Source organism: Mesoplodon densirostris, chromosome 17, assembly GCF_025265405.1.
Source record: "Mesoplodon densirostris isolate mMesDen1 chromosome 17, mMesDen1 primary haplotype, whole genome shotgun sequence".
In the NCBI taxonomy this organism is placed as follows: Eukaryota; Metazoa; Chordata; class Mammalia; order Artiodactyla; family Ziphiidae; genus Mesoplodon; species Mesoplodon densirostris.
The window spans coordinates 13440266-13453143 of record NC_082677.1 but is presented as its reverse complement, the minus strand read 5'-3'; the positions used below and the strand labels follow the sequence as shown (position 1 = coordinate 13453143).

Sequence of the window (12878 nt, the reverse complement as noted above, 5' to 3'; positions counted from 1 at the left end):
GGGTATTTTTAATGTCTTAATTTGGGAACCGGGGAGCTTAAATTGGACTGAGTTTTCTTCCCACTGGCTTTTCTTTCAAATAACTAACCTTAAGAAATAAAATATCCAAAAAACTATTGGATGTGGAACACTTTAAAAGGAGGCTTTACTACCGGTGAGTGAGAGAGACTGTTACAGCATCTCTGCACTTAGCTACTGGAGGGACAAGCAGTGGGATGTACACATCCCAAGATTCTAGAACATATTCTAGTTACTCTGACCCCTTACACTGCATTTTGTTCATCTACAAAGTGAAAAGTTATCATTAATTCTCAAACTGAGCTGCAAAGCAGAAATCCATCAGGACTGCTTTTATAAACAGAAATTCTTAAACATCATTCCAGATTTAATGAGTAAGAACTTTAGGGGTGGCTTCCAGAAATCTGTATTTATCATTTCTGAGGTGATTCTGATAATCACCCCAGGTTTATTTAGGACCCACCAACCTAAACACTTACTATAGACACTGTAACTTGAATTTTTTTCCAAATGGACTGGCATTTGGAAATATATATTCATTTCTAAGACCTATAGCCATTAATCATTTTTGCCCTTTGTTTTTTTTTTTTTTTGGCTACATTTGTTATATACTGGCTCAACAGGTGCGCTAATTAAAAACTAATAATAAGAGTAGACAATATGGTTTATGGTATAAGAAAATGTATTTTCACAGGAGTACCAATAAAGCATTTAAACTAAATACAACACTTCAAAACATTCTGCACAAAGAAGTTACAGATCACATTTATTTAATAACAAAACATCTAGTTCTTTAAGAAAATATTTTTTAAGACCTTACTGCAATACAATTTTCCAACCAAAGAACAAAAATATTAAACAAATTATGGTAGAAGACATCATAAAACTTATTAATGTAACAAATTAGGCAGAATTTTGTGCTAGAAACAGAATGGGGAAAATCTAAATAAAACAAAAAAATGCAGAAAACTGGGTATTCATAAATTTCTGGTTAACTGAGGCTTAACGTTGTTAAAGACCAGGAGTCTTTAAGCGTCAGACTTTGTTTATAAAAATAAAAAATTCCCCAAACATTAGCAACACACTACCTCAGCACAATTTTTTTTCCCTTTACAATTCAGAATCCTGCTGTTCATTTGTCAAATATATGAACAATATCTAGTTACTTCCTTAAACTTAACCAATATTACTCTTCGGATACTGATTCTGTTGCATTATTTTTTTCCCCATGAACCTAGAGCCTATGCACACTTGGATAAAAATTGGTCTTAGAAATACTTTATTCATGAATAATTCTACACATATTCATTGAAGGCCTACATTTTCAGGCCTAGAAAGAGCAAGACAGACACCAGGCCTGCCTCCAGAGCTTACCATCCAGAATACAGCAAGTCAAGCACTGGTTTTCAATCACTACGAGCCTTCGTTTCACCTTCCAAGATGTGCACAGATACTGATGTCCTCTCTAAGGGCAAACCAAATCTTCCCTTATGCATATCATTCTTTAGATTCTCTACGGGGAATTCTGAAATCTGTATGTTGACAAGGCCTAGGCTTTGCTTTCTCTGATTGCCTTCTGCTCCTTATAGCAATGTCAAGTATTTTATTTTCCTTGCAGTTCTTCCCAACACAGCCTCTGCAGTTCTGTCTACCCAGTTTGGCCTTTTCTGTGACACTCGTTACAGCTTTCTCCTCCCCTTCATCTTTGTTTCTTTCCTTCTTACTAGAGGCCTGGTCATCTGGGCTTCCCCATCTTCCTTTCCGAGCTTCTTATTCACTCCAGTAACTAATCTTCACACTTCCTTAAATGTTGGGTCTTCAGTAAGTAGAATTAGTGAGCATTTCAATTAGCATTTCCTTGAGCTCTGTTGTGAACGTCAGATCCTCTTTACGATAATACTTTCTCCCTGGACACTATTTAGATATATTATCCTCAAAAAGATGGCTTCTTGAGGATTCCTGTTTTAAAGGTTTTTTTAAAAAAAGAGATCAATAAAGGAATGCATAATTCAGCAACTGATGCTTCTACTTTAGTCTCAATTAAACTCTTTGGCGTGGGATACCAATGTTACACATAAGGGGCTAGATCGAAAATCCAATTTTTGGCCCTTTGATTTTTAAATTAAAATTTATAAGAACTCAAGAAGTCTGAAGCTTCAAAACAAGCTAAATGATAAAAAGATAGTTATTCATTGATGTGATCCTTTATCATAAACGATATTAATGAAGAATTCAACTATTTTTGTGTCTGCAGGTCAGATGCTCTCAAGCAAACTGCCACGTATGGATTGATAATCTTTTTACATTATTAACTCAAAGACAAATAGGAAGATTCAGTAAATTTTAATTTTCCAAATGTTCTCAGAAAGAATGATCAGAAGTATCCTCCAGTTATAAGACACAGTTGGATAATCCATTTACCCCCAATGAACTACCTGTGTGTACTGTGAGGTAGTAATGTGATCTTCTGTGGTGATGAGACCCTCAACGCAGAAGCCTCCCCTGTTCATGTGAAGAGTGTGAATAACAAGAAGGGACAGACAGTCACCTTTCATTACTTCATCAACTACTGGTGTCTTCATAGGATTTCAAATGCCTGATTCCAATTTTACAACAATAACAATACCAATATTTATTCTGGAAGGGGATTTTATGTTCCAAGCAGCAGATATTAACAACTTCCAACACGATCTCTAGGAATTATTCGCAGTTCTGAACCATGCTTTAGAAAAACATTTCCTATACAAACAAACAAAACAAAAAGTTAGGTATTTAAAAAATGACACACTATCTTAACATTTCAACAATTATTATGTAAAAGAAACAAAGGAGTGTCAAGTAGGTACAAAGCTCAAAGATCATTAGAACCCCAGTCCAGGCTTAAGTCTTGTGCCTACCGCTCACATCTTCACAACCCAACAAATGTTTGAAAATTTTAAATAAGAACACTACCCAAAGAACTACTACCAAAACCAGTCATCAAATAAAACATAAGGTAATTTAACCATCAATACTCACTTTAATATACAATAAAATACCGAGGGGCAGGAAAAATAATAAATCTAAATCTACCCCAAGTGACAGAAGTTTAGAAACCCTGACCTACTTTGGGTCTGCGTTGCCTGCTGAGATTTTCTTCACACCTCGTGATGCCCACAATTCAATTTTATAGGGTAATCCAAAAGGCAACATGTCAGAGTAAGCAGTAATTCAAATTAATATAACTACCAGGCATTTCTAGAGTAGGAAAAGCAAAACCTTTAAACCTAAGTTTAAAGGCATCTATACAACAAAATGCCTTATGATTCTCAAAAAATAGCCTCAAGACTGAGGTTACATTATATTAAATCATGCTTAGGGAAGGTACATCTAACACAAATATACAACTGCCTGTTTAAAAGTTTACTTTTACCCTTCCTGCTTGTTAGGACATCAATATTTAGCACTGTATAATGTTAACAGCTTGAAACTCTGAGTGTAGACTAGGCCCCGTGAAATTTAAATGACTGTACTTCTTTAAAATAATAATAGCCAGCACTTATTGAATGCTTACTATAAATAATGCAAACTTTTAAGCACTTTATATGTACTACCTCACAACTACCTTATGACGTAGTTCAAAATCATTATTCCCATAAGAGCACAATCTTCAGACCTTTTGTTACATGTATCAAATACCTTTAAAGCTTATTGGTCAGGTTTTCTCTTTCTTGTAGCCAAAAGCATACATAACTGATACATAGAAAGAAACAAAGTACTTACACACATAGGTAAAGACTGCTATACAATCCCTAAAAATCAACTATTACCTTGGTTAAATCCTATCAAGTCTAATTAGAATGAATTAAACATTCAGTATCAATTGATAAATGTAGCCTCACCACACCTCCATGGATTTCAGATAGATACTCACCAGCCGTCTGTGCAGGATTTATTCCTATTCCATCTAGAAAATAAGTTGTAAAATCATCTAAGTTATTTCTAAAGCTAAAAGGCTTTAATAGTAACAAGGAGAACTGTGCCAAAAAAGTGCTGCTGTGTACACAGGCATAAGCCAAACAGTTGTACTGAGAACACGAATGACAATCTGTCAGGTGAGTTATCTGTTGAAATCTCTCACTATTATGTATTCACACATATTGCTGGATTAGACAAGAACATCTGTCAACACAATGATCCTGGTAAGTTTTACAAAGAAGATAGTTTTTTATACTATTTTGCCACATCCAGTGAAAAATAAAGCCAAAACACCTTAGGTATGTCATTAATCATTTAATATTGCTCTGAGGCATCAAATCCTAAGGCTGGAGAGCCCACGTAGTGATGTAAGTTCCACTGACACTTGACAAAAGTTTACAAAGCACTTTCCCAATAGCTATTCATTTGTGAATTTAGAACTTTCCAGAAGAGTAAGATAGTTTTCATCTAAACACAGACACACTTCAATGTGACAGCATGCAGAATGTTTCAGAATGAGAAATTCCATCATATCTAAACTACATCATACTACTTACTGCACATTAAAGCCACCTTCTTGGGCTTCCCTGGTGGTGCAGTGGTTAAGAATCTGCCTGCCAATGCAGGGGACACAGGTTCGAGCCCTGGTCCGGGAAGATCCCACATGCCACCGAGCAACTAAGCCCGCGTGCCACAACTACTGAGCCTGCGAGCCACAACTGCTGAAGCCCGTGTGCCTAGAGCCCATGCTCCGCAACAAGAAAAGCCACCACAATGAGAAGCCTGCGCACCACAATGAAGAGTAGCCCCTGCTCACTGCAACTAGAGAAAGCCCGCGCGCAGCAGCAAAGATCCAACGTAGCCAAAAATAAATAAATAAAATAAATAAAACATTAAAAAAAAGCTACCTTCTTTTAGTCTATCTTAACTAATCACGAACCACTCACCAGTACCTGTGAATATTACTTTGTATTCTTTTTTTTTTTTTTTTTTTGCGGTATGCGGGCCTCTCACTGTTGTGGCCTCCCCCGTTGCGGAGCACAGGCTCCGGACGCGCAGGCTCAGCGGCCATGGCTCACGGGCCCAGCCGCTCCGCGGCATATGGGATCCTCCCAGACCGGGGCACGAACCCGTATCCCCTGCATCGGCAGGCGGACTCTCAACCACTTGCGCCACCAGGGAGGCCCATTTTGTATTCTTGAAAGATAATAAGCATTCCCTGCAATCTTTATTCCTCATCTTGTTTCAGCATTTTCTCATAGGGCTATTTCTATTAAACTTAATTATTAGTAGTATCCTAAGATATTCAGAATTTAATTTATATATCTAACTGGATAAAATCCTCATTATTGCAGTCTATAAGAAATTGTTTATCAGGAAAGCAATAACAAGGTATAGCAAAGGTACATTCCTGCTTAGCTTCCTATATTCTAAAGGCATTTACCAATATAACTTATTAAAAAAAAACCCAAAACCCCTTTTAAAATAAAATGACAAGTTATTTTAAATAATAATTTGTTATGAAGTTATAAGGACACAAGATATTATAAAGTGCTGTACTATATAACGAAAGCACAAAAAAAAACTGAAGAGACAATTATGAACAATAACCTTGACTTAGTGTTTACAATTAAGTATATCATTTATTTTGATATATGTTTTAGCCTTTTATATTTAAGTCAATTTTAACTAATTTGGTTTCTTTTAAACAATTTCTATAACTCAAAGTTAATACATAGTTTTAAAATGAATTCTTACCATTGGTAATAATTGCACTTGTTGCTGCAGGAACTTTAAACTAAAAGGGAGTAAAAGATAAAAAATACATATATACATATAATATTAACTATGAAAGATGGTTAGCAAGGATGGGGTACATATAATCAACTCTATAATTCTAAAATGTGATTTATCTTTTAGGATAAGTAACATCATCAAAGAATACTATAACTTGCTTTATCTTTAAAGGACAACACTGTTCTCTAAATACTGCATTTCATTGTATCTAGGACACCACACATTGTAAAATGCATCTTTTTTATGCACTACAAAAAAAGAAAAACACTGTCAATGAATCTATGACCCAATGTTTACTCTTTCAGACTTAGATATGATTTACTTTTGTCATATATAATGCTCAGACATAAGCAAAAATAAAAGCAAAGCAACCGCTTAGAATATCCCTCAAATTTCTTTGTGGAAATAGTAAGTTCAAACAAATGCTCTCTTGTGTTTAATGGGAGGCCAACCAAGGCTCATATTCCTTCCTCAAGTTCTCCTTAAATGATTTGCTGACTTAAATCTCGTGGGATTGCAACAGTCCAATTATGCCACCAGGAGATACCTCTAAGTACAAGTAGGTGATGTCAACTAGACAATTATGTGACTGCCACATGGCCAAGCATGACAGGAAGACACCACTGAGATGTAAAAAGAAGAGCTTTCTCAATCAATGAAATGTGGTATGGAACTTATTAGTAGCTAAAAGGTAGAATTCTCCTCTTAATGCTCCAGAGACCAGTATTTGTCAAAGTGTGTTCATGTCCTCATAGTTCATTCTTCCAACAAATATTAATTAAGCACTTCTATGTCATGGACTAACTTTATAAATATTACAGTTGAGTTTTGTGATTAAATAAGTTTGGAAAACATTAAGTTAAACTACTAGTCTTTTCAAAATCCTTTAATATGAGGCTAATATAGTTTATTTAACTCCAGGCAAAAAAATAGTCAATAATGTGTTTCCCATACTTTTGGGCCACTGATCCCAGTTTTTAATGGTTTGTTTTTTTTTTTTTTTTTTTTTTTGGTGGTTCTGGTGGTCTGGGGAAAACACTCTCTCCGGGAAATGCTGCTCTCGGTATTTATAGTGGTCACGTATCATAGTTGAGAAAAACAACTAAAAGCTTATTTTAATTTATGAGTTGAACAGCCAAGTTTTAAAATAAGAACTTAACTATGCATAAGAACAATTACTTGTTACAGGCTTATGTACCTAAAAAGCAAATAATTTTACTGTTCATATGGCACATTCTTAAGCGTAAATGTCCTTTTAAAGTTTTAAAATTTTTAAATAAACCTAATTTAAAGTAACTTCAAAATGCACTTTAATAAATTTAAAAATACTTCAAAAGTTTTTATAGAGGCTGTAATACTTATTAAAATTTTATCCAACACCTAAATTAATTATAGGCAATTTCAGATTTCTAAAACTTGAATATGACAAAGTTTCTATTTGTTATGCTTAGTTATGTCCATTTTAAGATAAGCTATGCGTTTTCTTAGGGGTAACATATTTTGTGACATTAAAAATCAAAAGCAACTGCAGACATAATTTCTTCCTTTTCCAGCACGTAGCAGCGACATCTGGGGAAGCATTAGCAGTGATGTACATACAGTAACTACCACTTCTTTCTACAGTACTGACAAGTTTTTTCCCAGATGCGAAGTGCACTTTATGTTCCTCAGTTGTCATTCATTTCTATCTCATATCCCATATGTCTTATAATTTAGGATGTTAAGAGGCTCTTTCAGGCTTTGACAGTTCATTCTTTAGTTAAATTAATTCCCAGTCATATGCTGGGGGATTTTATTTTTTATTAAGAGAATCTTACTAGGGATTTATATCCATAGACTTCTGGTTTCTTAAGTCAAATCTTATCCTTACTGAAAGAGTCTACAATGTCATCTTGTGAAAGGCCTTCTCACTGCTGCCTTAAAGCTATATCCTTTCTAAGTGTGTAACACTCGTGACTCATTATAATTAAAAGGTACACTAAAACCTTAATCAATACATGTGGTTGTGTGAAGTTTGTTCATTTTCTGTTGCACATCTGTTAGGATTTTCACAAGCTTTACTAGAAGACCCAGATCACAACAATGCCTTTGCCTTGTAAAAGGACACCCTATAAAATAATTACAAATTTTAATAATAAATATTAATTATAGCTTGAAGAGATCTACTTCTTAAATTGGAATCTGTGGAACCTGCTAGGCCACAAACCAGGAGTATTTCAACCAAGTGATCTGTGTAACAAAAAGTAATGATGCTGGGTTCAGATTTGTTCCCCACCTCTTTTTAGTTATTCTTTCTGCATGAAGGATAGATCCAAACTGACAATAAAGCAAGTGATACCACTTTTCAGTTTAACTCTGAACGAGTGATGAGCGATGGCGGTGGTCCCTGACAATAGTCTATAAGGAGCCGGAAGCACTGATGGGCTGGCTGATTTTCCATTAATTCCTTAAGTACAGGGCCGGACTATGGATTAAGCCGGTTTCTTATTTATTTAATTACTGAATTTTTTTCTGTGACTGTAAACCTGTAAGATTTCGAACTAAATAGTCTGAGTTGGGTTACTCTGTACCTGCACTGCACCTTTAACTTCACAAAATTTTAGTAATGCTATCATATTTTTACACAAAATCACTTAATCGGGTAGGAAGGGAAGGCATTAACTATTCCCATTTTACACATTAAGAAATTTAAGGAAGAAATTCGTGGGCTGGCCCCACGTCAAACAGATAATTAATGACACAGTTAAAAGAGGAATGCTAAGTCTCCTAAATCACATTTTCAGGTCACTTCCACCAGACCAAGTTTCTCTTCTTATTGTCAAGTCCAAAGAGTTACTTTACAGATGCCTCTGATAAAAAATTCTGATGAAAGAATTTTATTTCTTAAAAACAGAAACCCAAACGTATCTATAAAAACACTTTTAAAAACAATAAATTTTACTGACAGTCCACATGCTTTATAGAGAAAATTTGAAAAATAAGATAAATATTATAATAAAATTGTACTTCTAGAATCAAAGCTAGTAAAAACACAGGCATACAGATTACAGTGTGATATAATGTTTTTTTAAAAATTGACATATCATCACTATCTTTTCAATTTCAATAAAAATTGTCCTTATAATTTTCAATGGTTACATTAAATAGATGTGTCAATTTGTTTAAGTCATTCTTTTATCGGCGAGTCTCAACTTTCACTCTACTTTTATCTATAAGTGAGGCTTAACTTTTTGACAGCGTAAACCTAGTAATGAACCCATGTGGCAGTGGTGGGTCAAGATGCATGCAGATTTTTGAGACACATCACTAAACTGCACTCTCTACAGGTTGTTCCAATTTCTATACTTACTTCTTCTGCTGCAAACTTTAAGACTGCTGTAAAAGGTGTACTTTCAGGAACACTGAGTCTGCAAGAATTAAAAAGAATCTTTTAAAAGGCTGAGGTTTTTTTTTTAGGTCCTTTGTTACTTATTTCGGCTACTGACAAAGCTGTCTTTTAAGTCTGAGGTTGGCTATTATGATTGCATACTATGCTCATTGACTCTACCAAAAAAGAAAGCAATTATTAGCCTTATTGCTGAGATGGTGCCCTCAGCTCCATGTGAAAATGAATAACCTACATAGGTGTGGATTTGTACATGCTTCATACTTTGATACAAAGAGGTCTAGCGTGTAGGTTGCTTCTTGTTTCTAGAGATGGATTTAAAAAAGCTGAATCTCTCCTCAGTCTTCAGTACACTTTGCCGCCTCCAGTTCATCCCATGCAAGAATGCGATCATTTTCATTAGAAGAAGAGGCTACCTGGGAGGCATCATCAGATCGTAAGTCTTTTCACGAAGCTTTCTGTGAAGTTTCAATCATCAAGTCTAAAATAGTAGTCCAAGTTGATGAAAATGAGTATGTTTACTATGGCAAAATGTTAAGTGATTTTCCACCTTTATGTCATTTGAAAATGGGCTCACTCAATACAAACATTTCAGAGAGTGACGTGTGATTTTGTTAACTGACCTGTACAGTGGCAAGTATATTAAAGAGCGCCAATAACAGTCAATCCGCATCAATTTCCCAACTTAAACACTCAAAAATAATTGACATTATACCTTAAGGAAGCACTCAAAGACACAGAAATAACTTAAATAAGATAAATAAGAGTCCCAATGTAAAATAAATTACAATGATTAAAGATCAAATCCTCTTTCAAAGTAGGGAAAGCTAACATTTCTCTTTGAAACTTCTCTATTTGTCACCACTGTATTGCTCTCTAACGACTTAATACCAACTACTACTATGTAGCACCCTCAGGTATATGTACCATCCCCTCACTTAGTCGACAGATCTAGTGCTGAATATAAAAATCATTATATCTGACACAGCACATTACAGTGACTTTCAGTAAGGAAAGTGTTAATAGATTTCTCAGCTGCCCGAGTCCACTCCCCCCGAATACTGCTGAAGAGTGAAAAGAGATGTCATTTTTTTCCCCTTTCCTTTTTTATATGGAATAAAAAGAGAGAAAAAAAATTCTAAAGGATAGCCATTTGATTAAAAAGTATCTAATAAACTGGCAATGTAAAAGTTTACAAAGCTGGGAACAGTACTTTGCAAGTATTTCTGTAGTTTATTTATAGTTTAGAACCTGAGACTCACCGTCCTAAAACTCTAGAGGAGAACTTCTAAAAGTTTGCAGTTTCAATTCACTTTTGGACTAGAGACTGGAAGTGTCCTTGTATCATATAAATGCCATGTTGATATTCATTAACATAAGTTTCTATCTGCATATTAAATTGGTGAGACTGCCCAAAGAAAATCCAATAAAACAGAAAATAAAAACATACTTTAGTGCATGTTCTAATTGGCAGAAAATTGCAGAGCGACTGGGAGTTACTGCAACTCTAGAAACCTTACCTAGATTTGAAGCTCTTGTGTTTGCCTGTCACATCATTTTGTAAAACTTACGCTTACATTATATTGGTGTTTTGAAAAAATAGGAACTATCCTGCATATTAAAATGAACTTTTAAAGTAAATTACTGGCAAAATTTGTTTTTTTAAATAAATATTTCACATAAACAGAACTATGGCATAACTTGACAAGTGTTATTATAAAGAATAAAAACAAAGTTTCTATAGGACACTAGGGAAGGGTGAAATGAACTCCCTAGATCATCACAGAAATTGTCTCAGAGGTGAAATTTTGATCATTAAAGGATGTTGTCAGGAAGTGGTAGTCACGAAACTACATTAGAAGCACACAAGAGAACGTGTGCCAGACAGGGAGGATCCAAAACGACTTGCTTGTCAATTTGGGAACAGGATGGCTGAAACTTTGATTAAGTGATGGTGGTGGTGAGTAGCCGGGGGTGGGGTGAGGGGGAAGAGGTGGGGAGTAAGACTGGAAACACTGGAATTAGACTGAAAGAGTCAAAGGTGTTTTTTTAACGCATCCTGTATATGAAAGAGAATGTTTGATTTCAACATTTCTATAACCAAGTAGCAATACCAACAGGGAATCTATCAACGAACAAAAAAACAAAACAAACAATAAAAACCCGGATATTCCCCCGAATAAATCCAGGACTGAAACATCTTTCTTAGAATTCAACTAGTAGCAACTCAAGGAACATTTCTCTATCGAAGTATGTATTTACCTGCCTGACAAGTGAAAAGTGGCCTTAAAAAGTTAAAGCATGTTTTCCCACAAATCTCAGAGCTGCTTTTACTAGTACTCAAATACTAGATACCATTACTTTGAATAGGAAACATAACATAATTACCCTGACACACCCATACATGTGTTATGTCTATTTTATATACACACACCCATACACAAATTATCCATACATACAACTATACACACACTGAACTAGAAGTGTGCTGCTAAATTCATTCAGTCAACACATACTGAGTGAACTGGTACCACGTTCCAGGCGCTCATAGATACCGATGCTGCTCTACTACTTCATCATTCTCCCTCCCTCCTTCTTATTCTTTTTTTCTAGAGCCAACTTACACGTTGATGAAAACAATCCAATGTAAAGGGTAAAATTAAAGATGAGAGAGAAAGTAATCTCTCTACTTTGTGAAGCCCAACTATCGAGTGAGTCACACTCAACGAGTATCAGGAGCCTGACTGTTCTAGTAACTTCGGAACCTGGACTGGGATGCTTTCCCTTACTTCCTCTAACAGCTGGTCAAAGTGGTGAAAGGCCTTCCTCATCACGAGCAGATTGAGACTGTTTTAAGGACGCCAGCAAATCACCAGAGCCCCGTCCACACGTCCTCCCGCTCCATCAGCCCCCAAAGAGAGAGCGCAAATCACCAGCAACGTTCCCAGCACACATACCCGCACAGCCCCGCGCCCGGGCAAGCTGACACTTATAGGATATCTCAGTTCGAGTGGGATGTGGGAAGCTCCGGGGAGGAAAGGAACGCGGACCGCTGGTGTGGAAGCTGCGGGGAAGGCTCATATCGCCCAGCCCATAGCGACCCCCCCACACCCGCCCCGCGACCGAGCTACTCACACTTTGTACGGCAGCCGCGGGTCCGACGTCAGTGTGATCTTAAAGGAAACCTTCGACCTGTGGAAGAAAGCGGGAGAGTTAAGGTCAGGCAGCCGGACCGGGGACTGGGGCGGGTGGAAAGCAAACACTTACATGGTGCAGCCGGTCTGGACACAAACAGCACGCCAACTCTGTCCAGCAGCCCCACTTCCTCTGCGGCGTCTAGCCCCACTCAGGCCCACGTCTCCTTCGGCACGCTGGGGTCCTCCAAGGTTGCTGTTGTCCAAGGCACTGCCTGAAAAATCGGGCCCAGATCCTCACGCTGGGCGGAGCCTACAAGTTACAGATAGCTACTGCTTTTCCATGTATATCTCTGAAACCAAATTTCAGATCGTTTGGAATGCATATTCTTCTAATTGCAGTTATTTTCTTCTGTATTTTCAGTCAGGCAGACAGGCACAGGCAGAGACAGCAGGACTCCAGGTCCCGGGTCGGAAGTAAGGGGCCTGGGAGGCGGGTGAAGAGCGGGGTGGTGGGCGGGGCCGGAGGCGGGCGCTCTTCCAAGTTGCCGAGGCAACCTGAGCGCGGAGAAGCTCGATTGATGCTC

The 12878-nt window shown here is 36.8% G+C and overlaps 1 protein-coding gene across 2 annotated transcripts; it reads right to left on the bottom strand.

Annotated features, from left to right (window-relative positions):
• Positions 1-809: 809 nt before the first annotated feature.
• UFM1 (ubiquitin fold modifier 1) lies at positions 810-12611 on the bottom strand. Of its 2 annotated transcripts, XR_009530298.1 has the most exons (7): positions 12425-12611; positions 12293-12349; positions 9122-9179; positions 5734-5773; positions 3932-3964; positions 2567-2757; positions 810-1977 (listed from the first exon to the last, which is right to left on the bottom strand). XR_009530298.1 is itself a non-coding variant. In XM_060080072.1 (6 exons), coding segments are annotated over exons 1-6 (258 nt in total). In that variant the 5' UTR covers positions 12427-12611; the 3' UTR covers positions 810-2689. The 2 variants fall into 2 exon arrangements, 1 of the variants encoding a protein (XP_059936055.1); XM_060080072.1 differs by having other exon boundaries at positions 810-2757.
• Positions 12612-12878: the final 267 nt, after the last annotated feature.